Source organism: Lonchura striata, chromosome 24 (genome assembly GCF_046129695.1).
Source record: "Lonchura striata isolate bLonStr1 chromosome 24, bLonStr1.mat, whole genome shotgun sequence".
NCBI lineage: Eukaryota > Metazoa > Chordata > Aves > Passeriformes > Estrildidae > Lonchura > Lonchura striata.
The window spans coordinates 7,224,258-7,244,607 of NC_134626.1; the positions used below are offsets into that span (position 1 = coordinate 7,224,258).

General features: G+C 54.3%; 1 protein-coding gene across 1 annotated transcript in view; it reads right to left on the bottom strand.

Moving 5' to 3' along the window:
• The window catches only part of IFFO2 (intermediate filament family orphan 2), a 46,995-nt gene extending 42,388 nt beyond the window's left edge, over nucleotides 1-4,607 (bottom strand). The window contains exon 1 of the mRNA XM_021533790.3: nucleotides 4,012-4,607. Within this exon, the coding sequence (XP_021389465.1) occupies nucleotides 4,012-4,607 (596 nt within the window). The remainder of the gene's footprint in view (nucleotides 1-4,011) is intronic.
• Nucleotides 4,608-20,350: the final 15,743 nt, after the last annotated feature.

Consider the following 20,350-nt stretch of genomic DNA (forward strand, 5'->3'; position numbering starts at 1 on the left):
CTGTCACACCTGCACCACCCCTGTCACACCTGCACCGCCCCTGTCACACCTGCACTGTCCCTGTCACACCTGCACCACCCCTGTCACACCTGCACTGTCCCTGTCACACCTGCACCGCCCCTGTCACACCTGCACCGCCCCTGTCACACCTGCACCACCCCTGTCACACCTGCACTGTCCCTGTCACACCTGCACCGCCCCTGTCCCAGCTCCCCCAGGGATCTCCGGGACGGTGACACCTCAGCCGGGCTGGGACACGGCCACACCTCCCGTGTCACGGCAGAGCCCTACCGGTGAGTGATTAACAGGATTTAACTAATTGGGGGGAGCATCCCTCTCGCTCTCCCCAGGTCCCTCCCTGCGCTGCCACCGGGGCTGTTGAGGCTCCTGAGTGCCCCAAAACCGGGACAAAGATCCCCAAAGGAGCCGGGCCAGGGCTGGGCTCTCCCCCAGCTCCCCCAAAAGCAGATTTTTCTCCTGAATAACCTGAGGGGACCGACCCCAAACCCAGCCAGGGATGCCAAACCCATGGGATATAGAATCCTGGAGCCCAGACCTGCTCCTGGAGGAACCCCTCTGCTCGGTCTCACCTCAGAGCAGCTGAAGCACCACGGCTGATTATTATTATTTTATTCTGTCTGGAAAAAAATCACTTCACCTTAGTGTTTTAAATTCAAAAATGTGACTCTGTTCCATTTTCAATTAACTGTCCCTGAAAGTATTTTTTATTGAGCTGCTTTGACTGCAAAAGTGCAATTTTGCAGAAACACAATTTTGCTTTTTCCTGCTAAAAGGGTAATGATAGGTAAAAAATACAAAAGATCTGATAGATAAACAATAAATTATCTGAGTTGGAGTCAGATCTGTGTCCAAAAGCTCTTCTAAATGCAAGCATAGCTGGAAAAAAATATACAGGAAATTAATTTAACTTCATTTTCCCTCTAAAACTCTTCCAGTTGTTAACTCCCTCACTGAAGTCAATCTCGTGTAAAATTGTGAACATTGCTATAAAAATATGAGATTAAGGCAGCACAATAAGTAGAAAAGATGCAAATTTATACATCATTTGAGTAAAATATCATCACCTGGAGGAAAAATCAAAAGCAGTTTTGGACTGAAATATCTGCTGGGCTCCTCAGAGGGAACATTTTGCTTCAGACACAAACAAAAGCCAGGGTAAAATATGATCTGTGTGCTTGACTGACTGTGCCTTCTCAGAGCTCCAGTTTGTTGTGTTACAACATCCAAGGAAAATTATTTGAGGGAATGGAACAAAGAAATTAAAAATATTTCCCCCAGACAAAGCCATTGCTAATCCCAGAAACTGCACAGGCAGAATTCTATTGGCAAGAACATCCTGGATGATCTCCCACCATTATTTTACAGCAGCAAGGCTACTGCTCCTTTAAAAGAAGGGAAACCAAAGGGATGATTTCCCCTCTGGACTGCTCCCTGCATTTCCCAGTTCCCAGGTGGGAGATCAGGGAGTTTGTCCTCGGCAGCATCCGAGGTGAGCCCTGCACACCCAGCACTGCCCTGGTGCCCCGTTCATCCCCTGCCTGGCCTTCCCTCACAGCCAAATACTTCAAACATTTGGGAGCCACAACCTCCTTGACCAAGTGGCCACTTGGGGGGAGAGGGGGGAAAGCCCTAGGAAATAAATGGAATTATCACAATCTGCTTAAGGATCTTTGGCTATGGGCTGGTGGCTCCTGGGTGAGGTTACAAGGCCTGGCTGCTCCACAAAGGCTGTGGGCTCTGCTGGCTCTCAGATTGAGCAATAAAAGCAATAAAAGGCTCTTTTCCTTTTATTTCCATTTCTTGTCCTTCTTTACCTGGGCTGGGAGCCTGTGCTCATGCCAGCTCTCCATAAGTCCCAAGAGCCCCATCAGGAGACAGGCACAAGGCTCCTGTCCCACCTGCAGCTCGGCTCCCTAAATAAATCCGGAGCATCAAAGGGATCCCAGCAGGATGAGGGAACCCCGGAGAGTGCATTTAGTGCAGGCACACACACACAGAGGTGCCAGGCCAGCCCAGCCCTGCACGAACAAACTCCATCCCAAGCCCTGCAGGGTGGCTGACAAACCCTGCAGCGCCCGGAGCTCAGGGCATTGATCCCAGCTCCTTCACCCCAGTGCCAGGAGGAATTCAAACAGCACAATCCTGCCCCCTGAGCTTGCCCAAGGCAGCTCAGGGCCCAGAGGAAAAAGGCAATCCCCCAAAAACGAGGGTGTGCTGTCCATGTGGGACTGAAGGTCACAGAACAGTGAGCAACTCCAGTTCCACAGTAATGAGCGTCCATAAAACCCACACGGCAGACACAACACCACCAACGTGGGACGTGTTGATACCTGTTAATTACTTTTTTTTTCCACAAGAAAAACCTCCTTCAAAGGCAAGAATAAGATCTGAAGTTCCCCTTTGCTCTGCTGAATGTATCTGGTTTATGCAACCCCTGAGCGTGCAAGAACACAGAGTGGGGGAAAAATGTGCTTTACACAAGTGAGTAAAAGCAGAGAAATCAACTTTGTGTCAGCAGAAAGGCCGAACCTAAAGGCCCACAAGTCTCCTCCTCCCCCAGAAGCAGGAATAAATCAAGTACCCATGCAAAAGGAGAAGCAGCCCCAAGTTTTGGTGACACAACCCACACCCCACATGCCGTGGGATCCCCTTTCCCCATCCAGCACCACTTTTTCTGCTCCCTGCTCCTCCCATTCCCCGGGACCAGCCGCAGAAACCAAAAACCACCCCGTGCCACCACGGCAGCCACGATTCCGGGCTAGAAAACAGAGACCAGCGCCTTTTTAACAGCCACACGGGACAGAGCACCCGAGGCACACGAGCTGCAGGGAGAGGCACCGGCCAAGGACCACGGAGCCGCACTGGGGCAGCCCAACCCGAAATGCCGGGGAACAGGGTGATTTCACCGGGGAACAGGGTGATTTCACCGGGGAACAGGGTGATTTCACCGGGGAGGTTGTTACAGAAGCTGCTGCCGAGCTGAGCTGAGCAGAGAGCTCACTGCGGTCTGCAAACCTGGGCAGAAGGGACCCGGCCACGCTGCACAGGCCGGGAAATGCGGGAAATGAAATGAAATGAGGACGGGTTCGGGGGCTCTGCAGGAAACAAGCCCGGCCGCGCCAGCAGGAAATGCAATCTGAGCCTAAAAATGCCCAAACTCCGGCCCACGCCGGCCCCGAAGGACAGCAGCTCCTCAGACAATGCAGGAATCTCCCTGCAGAAGCCCAAGTACATTTTTTTTCCCCCCTCTGGCCTCCATCTCTGCCACAGCCGAACAGCAATCCAAGGGAACGCCATCCATCACCATTCCAGGGCTTGCCACAGGCCAGGGGAGACCTCCAGACCAGCGGGCCTTACAAAGGCTTTTGTTTTGGTTTAATTCCCAGCAACATCTCGGAGTGCAAACGCTGCCCTGCAGTATTTGCAACCCAAATATTGCAGCACTGAGCTAATTTCGGGGAGCTGGCACACACAGGCGACTACTGGAGTAATCAGACCAAAAAAAAGAAAAAAATGAAGGCGAGCTAAATTTAGGAGTAACTATGCGATGCAATATTAATAACTGATTATTTCCCTTCTAAAACAAAATTACATAAATATATATGTATACATGTATACACACATATACACACACACATATATATATACACACACACTTTATATATATATATATATATATATATATATATATATATATATATATATATATATAATATTTTTTAAGTTAAGCTGACAATGCTCCTTGGAAGATCCAGCTCTCCATCCCCCCAGGGATGGATCCCACAGTTTTCTGGGTACCAAGAAGAGGTCCAACCCCCCACCCTCCCCGGATAAAGAGCCCCCCACGACCCGCGGGGCGCATCCCCCGCCCGCAGCCACCCCGGGAGGGGGAGCTCGGTGCCCGCCGCGCTGTCCCCGAGCGCTCCCGCGGAGGGCTGGCCCCGTTTCCCCGCAGTGCAGCGCGCACCGCCCGCATCCCCCATCACTCACTTCCTCTTGTACTCGTCGCGCTCCCGCTTGACTTTGGCCAGCACGTTGTAGAGGGCGCGGATCTCGGGGGTGATGGTGTCGATCTGCACCCCGACGCCGTCCGGGTGCACCCAGGACACGCCGGGGCCCTGCACGGTCTCCAGGCCGCCGCCGCCGGTGCGCCGCACCTGGGTGTAGCTCCAGATGGTGCCGGGCAGGCGGCCGTAGTGCGGCGGCGAGGGCAGCGCGCCGTGCCCGGGGCCCGGCGGCGGCAGCAGCGGCGGGGTGCCGCCGTCCGTCTGCACCGCCTGGTCCCGGGAGAAGGTCTTGTAGCGCAGCCGCCGGTCGCGCTCGCTCTGCTGGGCCGCCAGCTGCTTCTCCAGCAGCCGGTTGCGCCGCTCCAGCTCGTGCACCTTGGCCAGGAAGCAGCGGAACCGCACGTTCAGCCCCTTGAGCAGGTGGATGTTGGAGCCCAGGTCGTTCCGCAGCGCCGCCGTCACCGGCGGGCCGCCCGCGGCCGCCGCGGGGCCGCCGCCGCCGGGGCCCAGCGGGCAGGAGGAGGCGGCGGCGGCGGGGGAGAAGGCGCGGGCCATCTCGCCGAAGAGCAGCGAGTTCATGGCGGAGGGGGCGCTGGCGGAGGGGCCGGCGGTGCTGGAGGGGCCGGCGGTGGCGGCGGAGCGGAGCGGAGCGCCCGTGCCGGTGCCGGTGCCGCCGCGGGCTCTGCGGCCGCCGCCGCGCTCGGAGCGCTCTGAGGGCTCTGGGCGGGAGCGCGGGGCGGGGCCGGGGCTCCGCCCACGCCCGGGCCACGCCCCTAGTTCCATATATGGTTCTCATCTACATAACCACGCCCCGTATTCATATACCATGTGTTCATTTACATAACCACGCCCTCATTGCATAGCCCTCTGTGTTCGCATAGCCCGCCCCTCATTTGCATAACAATGTTTCTCATTTGCATGGCCCCGCCCCGCGGTGCCGCGGCCGCTCCCAGCGCGGGGCTGGGATGGGGGGGCGGCGATTTTTGGGGAGCCCCGAGGGGCTGGGATGAGGGGGCGGCGATTTTTGGGGAGCCCCGAGGGGCTGGGGTGGGGGGATGGTGATTTTTGGGGAGTTCCGTGGGGCTGGGATGAGGGGGCAGTGATTTTTGGGGAGCCCCGAGGGGCTGGGATGAGGGGGCGGCGATTTTTGGGGAGCCCCGTGGGGCTGGGCTGGGGGGGCAGTGATTTTTGGGAGCCCCGCTGTCCCAGGGTGGTTTTTGGGAGCCCCGCTGTCCCAGGGTGATTTTTGGGGAGCCCCATGGGGCTGGGCTGGGGAGGGCAGTGATTTTTGGGGAGCCCCGAGGGGCTGGGGTGGGGGGATGGTGATTTTTGGGGAGCCCCGAGGGGCTGGGGTGGGGGGGCAGTGATTTTTGGGGAGCTCCGTGGTCCCAGCGCGGGGCTGGAGTTGGGGGGCGGTGAATTTTGGGGTCCCCGAAGTGACACATTGAGGAGGGGGAATTTTGGGATTTGGGCAGGAATTCTCCCTGTGAGGCCAGGGACCCGGGGAAGCTGCGGCTGCCCCAGACGAGCCCGGGCTGGGAATTGTCCCCAGGAGATCTTGGAGGTCCCTTCCTGTGGGAATGCAGAGCTTCCCTCTGGCTGCCCTGGGACCCCCCTGGACAGAGCCCCCAGAGACACTGCCTGTGATCTCTGGCCATGGAAAAGAGTTTTCAATCTTACAGGATGAATTACCAGCTCTCAGTGTTTGATATCAGTAATAATTAAGTGTGGCACGGGTGCAAAAGTAAAATTTTAGAATTCTAGATGAGGGGTTCAAAGGGGACAAGCTGGAGGAAATTGGGTGTGCCTTGTCCTTTTTCTCCTCCTTCATGCCCTCCATGTCTCACTGTGGTGTTGGCATTTTTCTGTTGGTTCAGGCTGGGGACACACTGTCCAACGTGGGTGACAGATATTGGCACGTTCTTGTAAATCCAGCCCAGGGAGTTTCTGGTATTGAATGTTTGTCACATCGCACTGAGGGCAGAGCCCCACACGCTGCCCTGCAGGACAGAGCTGGGCAGGGCAGCAGAACATGTGAGAGATAAACAGAATAAACAACCTGGAAACCAGCACAGACCAATTATGGCTTCTGCTTTGGCAGCGGGCTGACAGACAGAGAATTTCCACAATTTTGGGATCACCAACACCTCCGATTCCGACACCTTCCCATCCCTGAGCGCTCTGTGACCCCACGATTAGCTCGGCTCAGAATCAATGATCAATTCTGGATTTTGTCCTCCCACAGCAGAGCCCTGCCGAAGCAGCAAATATTGCTGCTATTGGAATAATGAAGTTAAGAAGTGACCGTTTCCCAAGTGCTGCTCCCGGAGCTCTGGCAATCAAGGATGTTGTTAATTGAATGACGGCATCGCTGCCGTGCTCTGCTGGGAAGCCCCGGGGCAGATCCCAGGCAGCTGCTGGAAAGCTGCAGGAATGATCCCAGACAAAACCATGGGCCCTCCCCGCTTGCGTTTATATTTATATTTATGTTTATATTTATATTTATATTTATATTTATATTTATATTTATATTTATATTTATATTTATATTTATATTTATATTTATATTTATATTTTTTATATTTATGTTTATGTCTTTTAGCGCTTGATATCGCTTTTATATTTTATATTTATGTTTATGTTTATAGTTATGTTTATAGTTATAGTTATAGTTATACTTATACTTATACTTATACTTATACTTATACTTATACTTATACTTATACTTATACTTATACTTATGTTTATATTATCTTTTAGCTCTCGCTATAGCTTTTATATTTATACTTACAGTTACAGTTATATATAAAACATATTAACTAATACTTCTCTCCAATCTCTATCAACACATATACCTTCAATTAAAACAACACTTACTTATTTTAAATACAATATTTACTTATAAACCTCAAAATACAATACACAAAACTCCATTATTAAACTTAGACCTTCCTAATATCTCACCAAACAGACTTTTCTGCAACTTAAGAAATGATTCTACCCAAACATTAATAAACACACCAATATTCTATTTATCCTTTCTTCCTACTTTTATATGATTTTTCTACTAACAACTCTTATATCTGTTGCTTGACTCTACTCACCATCCTCCTGTCTCTAAAACCTTCCTTTTACATACCCAAAACCCTCTGATTTTAAAAAATCCCAGTTATAGTTATGTTCTTGAAGATATATTTCTATGCTTATATTTTTGCATTTATATATAAATATATATCTTATATACATTTAGATTTCTATTTTATATTTTATATTTCTTTTTCTATTTTTTAATAAAAATGGTTTTCTTTTGCATTTGTACTTCTTTATTTCGATACATCATCTATTTATTTTTCTATTTATTTTTTATATTTTATATATCTTTATATGTTTATAATTTTATTTGCATTTATATTTACACATCTATATTTTACTATATCTTATATTTTTATATTTATATTTTAAATATATCTTTATATGTTTATAATTTTATTTGTATTTATATTTACACATCTATAGTTTGCTATATCTTATATGTTCATATTATATATTTTAATATATCTTTATATGCTTATAATTTTACTTGTATTTATATTTACACATCTATGTTTTGCTATATCTTATATATTTATATTTGTATATTTTAATAGATCTTTACATGCTTATAATTTTTTTGTATTTATATTTACATGTCTATGTTTTGCTATATCTTATATATTTATATTTGTATATTTTAATATATCTTTATGTTTATAATTTTATTTGTATTTATATTTACACATCTATGATTTGCTATATCTTATATATTTATATTTATATTTTAAATCTATCTTTACATGTTTACAATTTTAGTTTTTGAATGTATATTTCTATTTCTTGAACCCCACTTGTTGAAACTCCGGCAGCGCCTGCAGCCGGGCTCAGCACCGAAACCGGGGCTCCTCGAAGCTGTGTTTGCAGCATCTCCTTGGAAATAAAATAAAAAATTAAAATGAAAACTGGGTGGAGGCGCCTCGCTGGAGGCGACTCAAGGAAACGGCTGCAGGATTCTGCTCTGGCCCAGCACAAAGCTCCCGGGAAACGCAGGAATTGCCCAAAACTGCCCAAAATGAGGGCCGGGTTCGGGGCAGGAGAGGGCTTGGCCAGATTTGGGAAATTCAAGGCCTGGTGGGGTGCTGGGATGAGCTTTAGGGTTCCTTCCAGCACAAACTCTGCTGGATTTTATGGATTTTATGGATTTTATGGGTTTTATGGGTTTTATGGGGTTTATGGATTTTATGGATTTTATGGATTTATGGATTTCCAGGGTTTGGGCACCTGGCACCTCGCTGGTGCTGCTGGAAGGAGCCGGATGATTGCAGCACCCCGTGGTCTGTGGGAACCCAAAATGTCCCTCAGACATTTCTGGAGGTTCCGGGCCCAGTTCAGAAGCATTTGAGACCCTGGCACAGCTGGAAGCAGCTGTGATTTTGGGTTTGGGCCATGGAATGATTTACCAACCTTGCAGGGAGAACGAGAAATCACAAAAGTTTAGATGTTAGAGTAGAAGTAGTCACAAAGTGGAGGGAAGAATTTTTGAGTGCTGTACAGGGGGGTTTTGGTTTTGTACATGGGGGTCAGAGGTTTTAAGATGGATTTGGGATTTGGGCCTGCCCTGTCCTCCCTCTTTCTCCTTCCTCACCTCCATGTTCTTGGTGATGTTGGCACTCACAGATTGGTTTAGAGTAGAAAAGCACCATTTAATATAGGTAATAGGCATTGGGGAAAAACTGTAAACATGTAACACGTAATGTGCCATATAAAAGATAGAAAAGCACCATTTAATATAGGTAGTAAGTATTGGGGAAAAACTGCAAACATGTAACACGTAATGTACCATATAAAAGATAGAAAAGCACCATTTAATATAGGTAATAGGCATTGGGGAAAAACTGTAAACATGTAACACGTAATGTACATATAAAAGATAGAAAAGCACCATTTAATATAGGTAATAGGCATTGGGGAAAACTCTAAACATGTCACACGTAATGTACCATATAAAAGAGAGCAGCAGCCCTGGGTGGGAGAGAAGAAGCAGTCGGGGTCAGAGAGGATGTCAGGGTGTGTGTGTGCCTCTGCCTGAGCTGGGAGCAAACCACAGCAGCCCGAGGAGAAAATCTTTGAGATAACTTGCAATAAACTGCCTTGAGACCCAACAACAGAGACTGCTGAGCCTTTCTTTGGAAGCTCGGGTGGGAGGAGAAGTTTTTCCACCCCACAGATCCACCCCCGACCCAGGGTGGTCTTCGACAGTGGTCAGCAGCTGGGAAAATCCAGCTGTGTTTTATTTTAATTTTTTAGCTTTTTTTTTCCCCTTCGGGAAGCAGGAAAGCACCGAGGGGGTGACAAACCAAGCAATGAAGGGTTTGGCTCCTGCCCCGTGATCTTGCAGCTCCCCGGATCCACCAGCACTCATCCCGAGGTCATTAAATCAAATTAATCCTGCTCCTAATGAGCGATGGCCACGGCCACCCCAGGGTCCCGCTGTGCTGCTGGGCTGGGGCCTCGCTGAATCCCCTGAATTAATGGCAGGAATTAATTAACCTTGGCAGGGGCGAGGGGAATGCCCACCCTGGGAGCGCCTGCGGGAATTCCTGCCGGGAGAGGGGCAAAGGGAGCCCCGCGGAGCCCTGCCCGGCTGGGACAGGCAGGAGAAGGGGCCGGTTCTGGGAGCAGGGACTCCCCGTGGCCACCCCGGCCATGCCACGATAAGAACAACACACATTTGTTTGTTTGTTTGATTGATTGATTGATTGTTTGATGAGCTGGCTCCCAGCTTCTCCACCCAAGCTCTGGCTGGAGCAGGGATTTGGGAATCCAGGCCCTTGAATTTCATTTTGCACTCATTTTCTTTTCCCTTTGGCAGCACCCTGCACTCCCCAGCCTCAGTGACCATTTTCAGGGCTGCTCCCTGCATCGGCTCCGATTTTTAATGTTAATTTTCCTGGTGTTGGTGGCATCCTTTGAGGCTCTGTTCGTCCAGCACTCACGGAAAGTTATTTTTTCCTTGGTAAATTCACCATTTTCCAGTCAAACCGACTGTTCTGGGGTGACTTTATGATGCTTGCATCCCCATTTGTCTGTTTAGCCCAGAAATAAGTTTTACACCTTCAAGACTGGTTCTGAAGCTTTTCAGAAACTGCTGCCCCACATCCTGCTCCGGGTCTGCAGCACAGACAGACAGCAGGACAGAGCTCTCCTTTGCTCTCAGTCAGTTTTACCTCGCTGAGGCAGAGAAATTCCCTGGAATGTGCTTTTTCTTTTTCTTTGGACCTGCTCAAACCTGCTGTGGACACCCAGAAGAGCTCGAAGCTATAGCCCAGCGGGCAGGGCCCGGAGAGACTGATAAGAGATTGATAAGAGATTGATAAGAGACTGATAAGAGACTGATAAACTACTGAATGAGCCGGACCACAGCCCACCGAGGGCACTTTCTGAGTTTTCCATCTCTTCAGGACAGGGAGAGGTTCTATTGTTGAATATTGTTCTTTTTTTTGTGCTGGTGAATGCTTTGCCTGTAAAATAAAAAGGTTTTCTCCACTTTTCTCCAAGGAAATCTTTCCCCAAACCAGCTGGGGGGGGAGGGCTGCTTGAATCTGCTTTCCAGAGGAGCTCCTTTGGAGGTTTTCCCCCAAATTTGCCCTAAACCAGGACACGGACCCGAGCCCACCCCGGGGCTCCTGCTCTGTGCCCCTGGGGCTGATGGCATCACCACGGGGCTGGTTTATTTTTGCACAAACCTCCCTCTAAAACCAGCGAACTCCTCTGGTTCAACACCCACAAATCTCCCCCAGGCCCCAAAATGCCCTCAGTGACTGCAGGGTCCTGCTGGGCTGGGATTTCCCACGTCAGGTGAGGCTGCAGCTCCTCAGCCCCTTCCCCTCCCTCGGCCGCAGCTGCCTGAAAGCAGAGCCAGACAAAACTAAGGGAAGAAAAAGATTTTTAATTTATTTTTTATGTATGTTTTTTATTTATTAATTGAAGGGCCTTCAGGTACATCTCAGGCAGACAAAGCCCCCCAGGGGCTACACCCAAAAATGGACCATGGTTTTTCACTGGTTTTCACATTTTGGTAACTTTGGTTCATTTGCATATTGGGGTTAATCCTCCAATTCCAGCTTCAACTAATGAAGTAATTTACCCCAAGTTTGTTCCCCCCAATTCCGTTTTGTTTGATTTTTTGGGGTCTGAGGCAGTGAGGTGTCCTTGATTACCATGCCTGGAGTGGAATTGTGTGTGTGCCCAAAACGGGAGAGCAGCAGCTGAGCCTGTGCGGAGTTTGGAGCTCTGCACTAAAGACCTGCAAGGTTATTATACAAATTACAAATTGCAAATACAAATAATAAAAAATAGATTAAAGGACTAGATGAAATCCGGAGGCATCAGCTCCACCTCGATGCTGCCGTTGGGCACCCAGAGGGGTCAGGGGGGCACCCGGGGCTGGGGTGGCTCCCCCGGGGCTCTCACCTCGCACCTTTCCTGGCTGACGGTGTTTGAAAGCAGCAAATCTTTAACATTCCGCCCCAAAATGGTTGTTTTTCACCACAGACACCGTGATGGGCACCAGCACCAGCGGGGTGGCACCAGTCTCATCTGGGCTGCGATTTTGGCCAGCATAACCTTGTGGGACTCAGATTCAGTCAAAGAAAGAAACGGAGTTTCTAGCCAGGAAGAAGCCTGGGAAAGAGCTGGAGAAAAATGTCAATAATTCTTTATCTCTGTTGTTTTTCACATTGTTTATAGTTAAGTTCTATCACTGTGTGTCGAGCACTCTGCACCAATGGGGTGGGTTGTTTTCACTTCAGGACCAATGGAGTTGGTCCTCACCTGTATAAAAGAGCGGGGTGTTTTGAATAAATCAGAGTTTTACGCTCACAGCCCCCTGATCTGGATCTTCTCATTCCCGTCCTGCCTCGACAGCGACAAAGCCTCTCCCAGCCCGGCAGCGCCTTCCCTGCAGCAGCGCCGGGATTGTGCGGGGGAGCGGGGCCGGAGCCGCCCGGGCATGGGAGGACGGGCAGGGCTGGGACAGCGCGGCTCCTCCCGGGTGACTCGGCGCCACCGCAGCACCCGCGGTGCCAGCGGGGCCGGGACGAGCCGCTCCCTGCCCGGGGCCGCTCCCGCCGCGGGGAATCCTCGGCTCGGAGCCGGGATCGCCGCCCGGGCACGCCGCGGGCACGGACGGGTTGGTGGGGCTGCTGCTGGCACTGCGTGGGGGGATGAGTCGCGCTTTCCTGCCTTTAAAGGAGGTTTCTCCTCCCCGAGCCGCCTTTGCTGCCCCGCTCTGTCCCCTCCGTGTCCCGGCGGCTCACGGCGCAGAGGAGCTGCTGCCCAAACCCAGCGCCTTCTCCCGGCGCGGCCGCATTCCTGCACTCCCTAAACCCTCATTTGCCTCATCTGGGGGTTTGTGGGCGTCACAAAGCAGATCCAGCCCGAGCAGAGAGGATGCTCCCGCACCGCCCGAGGGCTGCGCCGCAATTTGGGGTGCGCGGGAGGGACCGGCCTCAGCACATCCGCACGCCCTCCCCGCCCGGCCGGGGCTGATCTCCTCCATGGAGAGGCGTAAATATTTTGCAAACAAAGCTGCAGCCCAGGTGCGGCCCCGAGAGGCGGAGGAGACGAAGGCGCCGAGCGGCGCATCCGCGCTCGGGGCACGCCGGAATCTCCGCGGCGACGGCGGCAGCGCTCTCTGCTTCCTTAGGAACCAAACATTTCACCCGCGCTGAGTAGGGCGGCAAATATGCAGCGATGGGCCCGGACAGGCTGCCCAGGTGCGCCCGGACAGGCTGCCCAGGTGCGCCCGGGGCGGGGATCGCTCCGGCGGCAGCTCCGGGACAAGCGCCCTGGGATGCTCCGCGGGCCCCGGGCTGCAATCCCAGAACGGTCAAACTCTTCCTTCTGAAGGCAGCAGGCGGACCCTGGCCTGATTGATTCAGGTGCAGGATGATTCGAAATGAACAGAATAAATGATTTCTTTCTCGTCGTTGCCCCAAACTTTGCTGGGTTGAGCGGCGCCCAAAGCTCCGAGCACTGAGGGGGGTTAAGGTGAACTGGGATTTATTTTTAGCTCTGTCTAAAGCTCTCCTCCAAAAGCCATTAGCCGGTTATTTTCCTTGCTTGCACCGTGGGTTTTTAGCCTGGCAGGTTTTGCAGGACACAGGGAGAAGAAAAGCTTCCCAACGGGAGCTGTGACGGGATCTGGGCATGGATCGGGAATGTGGGGCTGGGACCGCTCCAGCATCCCCCGGCACCTCCCCCTGCGTCCCCTCCTGTCCCTCAGCGGGGACAGCGCGACCTGTCCTGACGGGGGACAGCGCACCTGGGGCACCCACAGGGACACGGGACATCTCACCGGGAGCACCCACAGGGGCAGTGGGGTCTGTCCCGATGGGGAGACAGCACAGCTGAGACACCCACAGGGACACCGGGACCTGTCCTGAGTGGGGGACAGCACATCTGGGGCACTCACAGGGACAGTGGGGTCTGTCCCGATGCGGGGACATCTCACCTGGGGCACTCACAGGGACACGGGACATCTCACTGGGACCACCCACAGGGACAGTGGGGTCTGTTCCGATGGGGGGACAGCACAGCTGGGACACCCACAGGGACAGTGGGGTCTGTTCCGATGGGGGGACAGCACAGCTGGGGCACTCACAGGGACACCCGGGTCTGTCCCGATGCGGGGACATCTCACCTGGGGCACTCACAGGGACACGGGACATCTCACCGGGAGCGCTCACAGGGACACCGGGACCTGTCCCGGGAGCGCTCACAGGGACACCGGGACATCTCACCTGGGGCACTCACAGGGACACGGGACATCTCACCGGGAGCGCTCAGGTCTCCCCCTGGCCCGGGGATGCCCTGCACGACCCCGCGGTGTCACCGCCGTGAGTCACGGAGCTTTGGAGCGGTTCCCTCCCGCCTCTCCCAACTCCCTGCGCTGTTTCTGCGGGAGCGGAGCTCGGGCGGAGCCCCCGTGGGTGCAGCCCTGGGCTGGGGAGCGCTGAGCTACGGAAAGGTGCTGAGAGCAGCAGAATGCGGCTGCAGAAGGGACCGGGAATGACCCGGTGTGCCACCCTTCGGGGTCTGATGTCACCCGAGCCGGCTGGCTGCCGTCAAACGCTCGGAAGAATTAATTACAGGATGCTGCTGGGTTTGCAGCGCTGCCCTGCTTGCTCATTAAATGGGATTAAAAACAGCGGCCGGGAGAAGCTGCAGGGACGAAACCGCCGAGAAGGGCCCGGGGTGTCCCAAACACGGACACGGGGCTGGGGTGGCCGCCTCCAGCCTGGGACACGCGGGGACAGCGCCCAGAGCCCGGCAGGGCTGGGCAGGGATGCACTCGGGGCTGTCATTCGTGCCCAAGCCCCGGAGGGTTTCCGTGTCCACGGGAGCATCCCCAGCCCTTCCCCTTCCCGATCTCCCGTCTCGGGCTGGGGACAGCCCTGACTCTGCCCAGGGCACGTGCTGAGGGTGACTGAGGTGCAGCTGGCACAACACTTGGGAAAGAACCGGCAGGATTATGATTAATGACAGTAATTACCGGGTTATCATCGTTAGGGCACAGATCTCTCCCTCTGAGGCACTCGAGCCCAAGAGCCCTTTGATGAGGGGGTGGCCCTGGCTGCCCTGCCCTCCCCCAGATCCAAACACCTCCTTTGTCCCTCCTGCAGCCCCTGGCCCGGCCCCGAGGCACGGAGAGATGGGGAGCTGCGAGGGGTCAGACCCAACACCCCGCCAAGAGCAGCTAAGACTAAACGTGGTGTTCTTGAGATTAATTTCTTTTTAAAGCTCAGCCTGTCTCCATATGTCAAAGCTAAACTTAGACCACAAACACCTGAATTTATCCAATTTCTATTTAATATTTGCCGTTTTATATCACACACCTGACCCCCTGCGGAAGGGCTGTAGGGAGCAGCACATTCCCCCTGTGGGCAGGCTGGGGGCGATGGCTCCAGCCCCGGGAGAAGCAGAGCTGGGCTCTCTGACCATTCCCACCTCTGCTGCAGCTCCAGGGACTCTGAGGGTCCCCGAGGGCCTGGGGGGCTGCACCAGCCTTGGCTGGGCTCTCCCACAGCCCCGGCCGTGATTCACCCACAGAGGGTTTGAGTTTCCCAAGGGAAGGCACCAGGCTGAGTCAGGCTGAGGAGTGCCAGCGTGGGGACTCCTTTCCAGAAGAAAAACTCTGATTTTTGGAGCGAGAAATGCCAGGTGAGGTGCCGATGCTCCCAGCAGCATCCAAGCGTGCGGATCAGGGAGCAGGAACGTGTCTGATCCCTCCTGGGCTCTGGCAACAGTGGGATGAGGGAGAAAATCCCTGTGGGACAGGAGGGAGCTTGTAATTCCCACTCCACGTCTGGGACCTGCAGGAACAGGGCCTGGCTGCAGGAACATCACTGAGCACGGGAGGATCCTGCTCAAGAAAAGCTTAATAAGCACCAGGAAAAGAAAATCTTCCCAGAGGCACATCCAGACCTCCTCACACACCCCAAACCTCCCCATCCCGGGATGGGGCCTTTTGGGGGCGATGCCTGAAGGGCCCCAACCTGCCTGGGCTTGAAACACAGCCCAGGGGCTTCCCCTCCACACATCCTTTGTACCATTTGATTGAGAATTTTACCCAAAAGCATCTTCTCCTGCTGCCACACTCCCCTTGGGGAGAGGAGTGGGATCCCTGCTGATCCCCAGGGTTTGGGTAAAGGGCTGGAGCTGGTTCCTCCCCAGCTGCTGAAGTGCTGGGATCAATCCTGCAGAAAAGGCTGCAAACAGGGATTTAACCATTATTTTGTTCCCTCCTGGACACAAGGGATTTACTATTCCTGGAGGTTCAGGTGGCTGCCCCCGGCCTGGGGTGACATCCCTGAAGTGATTTTGTCCTCAATCCACCCGGGACCCTTTTCCAGCCTTCCTGGTGAGCTCAGAGCTTGTTTCTCCCTGGATCCTTGATTCCTCCCACGTGAGCTGTGACACATCCCACGAGCCAAGGCCAATCCAAATTCTCTTACCAGGCAACAGAAACGTGACCCAGGGCTGGCTCCTAAAAAAGCCACCTGGACCTCGGGAGGTCTCCGGGGTGTTTTGGGCTGCTCTCCCCAGAGCAGCTCCGAACCTGCCTGGTCACTCAGGGGTTAATTCGGGAGCCTGGGCTTGGTGGCTCTGTGCTCCTTTGTGTCACTGGGTGCCTGGAGGGTCCCGGAGCTCCCTGGGGTGTGAAGAGATCAGGAACCAGCCCCGAGCTGCAGCGGGGCTGTCCCAAAGGCCAGGAGGGAGCCCTGCAGGATTTACCCTGCAGGATTTCCGTGTTCCAGGCTCCTGCCTGCCAGACCATCATTCCTGCAGAACCTGGAGGAAAAATGTGGGATTCCATCCAGGCCTGGGGGGCAGCAGCCCAGGATGTCCCCAGCACGTCCCTCGAGGCTCCACCATGGTCCTGCCGTGTCCTGGAAGTGCCACAGACACATCCAGGGAGGAAAATCACTTTTCCTCCATTGGAAAAAGTCCAGGGAATCTTTTGTGGCACTGGAACGTTGCAGCTCGCTGTGTTTATGGGCAGCAGCTCCAGCCCTGCGAGTCTGAAAACATTTCTGGGGACTTGCAGGGACAAACCAGGAGAGTTTGGCTGGGAGCTGGTGGGAAGAGGCAGAGAGGAGCAGGGAAGGGCCCTCAGCTGAGCTGCACTTCCAGAAGAGCTGGAGAAGTGTTGGAATCTGATGTGTTGATGATCCCAAAATTGTGGAAAGTCTCTGTCTGTCAGCCCCGCTGCCAAAGCAGAAGCCATAATTGGTCTGTGCTGGTTTCCAGGTTGTTTATTCTGTTTATCTCTCACATGTTCTGCTGCCCTGCCCAGCTCTGTCCTGCAGGGCAGCGTGTGGGGCTCTGCCCTCAGTGGGATGTGACAAACATTCAATACCAGAAACTCCCTGGGCTGCATTTACAAGAACGTGCCAATATCTGTCACCTACGTTGGACAGTGTGTCCCCAGCCTGAACCAACAGAAAAATGCCAACACCACAGTGAGACATGGAGGGCATGAAGAAGGAGGAAAAGGACAAGGCACACCCAATTTCCTCCAGCTTGTCCCCTTTGGACCCCTCATCTAGAATCCTAAAATTTTACTTTTGTACCTGTGCCACACTTAATTATTACTTATATAAAACACTCAGAGCTGGTAATTGATCCTGTGAGATTGAAAACTCTTTTCCATGGCCAGAGATCACAGCCAGTGTCTCTGGGGGCTCTGTCCAGGGGGTTCCTGACCCCTGCCAGGGTCCCAGGGCAGCCAGAGGGAAGCTCTGCATTCCCACAGGAAGGGAATTACCGGGGGAGGAGGCAGCAGGACAAGGAAAGCATCGTGGAATACCTGGTCAGGCTTCTGTGTCACCTGCAGCAGGTGGGGGGGCCAGCAGGTCCCTGCTCTCCCCAGATTTAATTAATCCCCACATTAATTAAATGCTGGAGCCCAACCCAGCACAGGGATGTCAGAAATTTGGGGAGCTCCTGCCCACAGTCAGGTTCAAAGCAATCCCACAGCTCATCCAGGCTCTCCTGCATCACAAAGAACTTCTTTTCCCCAAATAATATCTTTGGCAAATAAATTAGTTTTTTTGCAGAGGGTGTTGACTCTCTGTTGTTCAGCTCATGGTTCAGTTCATCACTTTGAGTAATTTCATCCATTTTGAGGCATCTTCCCTCAGCTTTCTCATTCCTAATTTAAGTAACAAACTCCCCAAAGTCTTTGCTGACTTCCCAGCCCCAGCCCGGGGGATGTTGGAGCCTGGAGCTCTTTGCCTTTGTGCAGCACTGAACGCTGGAGCCTCTCTGCGTGGCCTGGACCAGCTGAAACGTTCCAAAACACTCCCCTTTTGTTCTTGTCCCTCTCCACCTCTGCTGGGATGTTTTTGTCACCTTCAGTCCCTCCCAGGCCGATCTGCTCCGAAGCATTCTCAGGATGTTCCCACCTTTTCAGCTCTGGCTCGTCCCTAAATCCCAGCCCCCTGTGCCCTGGGCAGGGAGCCACTGCTTGCACCTTTATTTTCCAAAATACATCTCTGGGCCCTGCGAAGCCACCCAGGACAGCTCTGGGGAGCTTCTGGCAAGAAGAGCTTCAAACCTCCCTCCTCGATGCCACCCGTGTTGAGCAGAGCCCACGCTGTGCTCCCGGGGCTCTGAGGATCTGCTGGGCCAGCTGGGGTGGAGACCCAGGGATTTGCCTGCCAGAACTCCAGCAGCTCCTGCAGCAGCTGGTGCTGGTTTTACGGAAGATCTGGGCCAGCACAAGTGGAGCAAATCAGGGTTTCCAGCCTGGGGAAGCTGCAGAAGGTCCTGCCAAGGGAACCATCCCTGCCTGGCAGAGCTGGGCAGGAGCTGAGGGCACCCCGAGGCTGCGGCTGCAGGGACCAGACGTGGCTTGGTGAGGAAGGACCCAGAGCAGGGGAGGAAGGCAGCCTGGTGCTGCTGCAGCTCCCAGACCTTCCCTGGGACACGAATGGCAAAGCCAGAGCAGGGTGGGGGCTCAGCACGGCCAGGGGCTCCTGCAGCAGTGCAGGAACAGTGCCCAGGCTGCTCCCAGGGCTCCTGCAGCAGTGCAGGAACAGTGCCCAGGCTGGGGGCTGCTCCCAGGGCTCCTGCAGCAGTGCAGGAACAGTGCCCAGGCTGCTCCCAGGGCTCCTGCAGCAGTGCAGGAACACAGCCCGGGCTGGGGGCTGCCCCCAGGGCTCCTGCAGCAGTGCAGGAACAGTGCCCAGGCTGGGGGCTGCTCCCAAGGCTCCTGCAGCAGTGCAGGAACACAGCCCAGGCTGGGGGCTGCTCCCAAGGCTCCTGCAGCAGTGCAGGAACACGGCCCAGGCTGCCCCCAGGGCTCCTGCAGCAGTGCAGGAACACAGCCCAGGCTGCCCCCAGGGCTCCTGCAGCAGTGCAGGAACACAGCCCAGGCTGGGGGCTGCTCCCAGGGCTCCTGCAGCAGTGCAGGAACACAGCCCAGGCTGGGGGCTGCTCCCAAGGCTCCTGCAGCAGTGCAGGAACACGGCCCAGGCTGCTCCAGGGCTCCTGCAGCAGTGCAGGAACAGTGCCCAGGCTGGGGGCTGCCCCCAGGGCTCCTGCAGCAGTGCAGGAACACAGCCCAGGCTGCTCCCAGGGCTCCTGCAGCAGTGCAGGAACACAGCCCAGGCTGCCCCCAGGGCTCCTGCAGCAGTGCAGGAACACAGCCCAGGCTGCCCCCAGGGCTCCTGCAGCAGTGCAGGAACACGGCCCAGGCTGCCCCCAGGGCTCCTGCAGCAGTGCAGGAACACGGCCCAGGCTGCTCCCAGGGCTCCTGCAGCCCCCAGCAGCCCTGCTGCAGCTTGGGGAGGGCACTGGTGCAGCCTGGCCCTGCAGGGCTCCCCCAGAGCTCTGCTGTGCTCCAGGGAGCAGCGGGGCAGGATTGCTGCTCCAAGAGCCCCTCCTGCACCTCACAGAGCCACCAGGGACAGCACCCAAACCCCCGGGGCATTCCCCATTCCTGGCCCATTCCAGGAGGTGAGAACAGAAACACAGCCTCAGCCCTCTGCTAATTGCCAATGCCAGCACTCACAGCAGGCACCAAAGGGGCCTCTACTACTCAGCCTCTACTATTATTATTATTATTATTATTATCACCATCATTATTATTATTATTTCTGGGACAGGACTGTGCTAGGAAATTCAAGTTCAAACAGAGACGAGGAAGGCAGGGAAAGCTTTATTAGATTCCAGCCTCACCAGGTGTCAGCAGAACTGTGCCAGCTGAGTTACCAGCATGCACAGGTGGGGAGCAGTGCTGGGCTCAGGGCAGGGCATGCAGGGCTGCAGTGGGTTGTGCATGGCCCTGGGGCTGTGCAGGGCCCTGGGGCTGTGCAGGGCCCTGGGGCTGTGCAGGGCTCTGAGGGGGCTGTGCATGGCTCTGGGGCTGTGCAGGATCCTGGGGCTGTGCATGGCCCTGGGGCTGTGCATGGCTCTGGGGCTGTGCAGGATCCTGGGGCTGTGCAGGGCCCTGGGGCTGTGCATGGCTCTGGGGCTGTGCAGGATCCTGGGGCTGTGCAGGGCTCTGGGGCTGTGCAGGGCTCTGGGGCTGTGCAGGATCCTGGGGCTGTGCAGGGCCCTGGGGCTGTGCAGGGCCCTGGGGCTGTGCATGGCTCTGGGGCTGTGCAGGATCCTGGGGCTGTGCAGGGCCCTGGGGCTGTGCAGGGCTCTGGGGCTGTGCAGGGCTCTGGGGCTGTGCAGGGCTCTGAGGGGGCTGTGCAGGGCCCTGGGGCTGTGCAGGG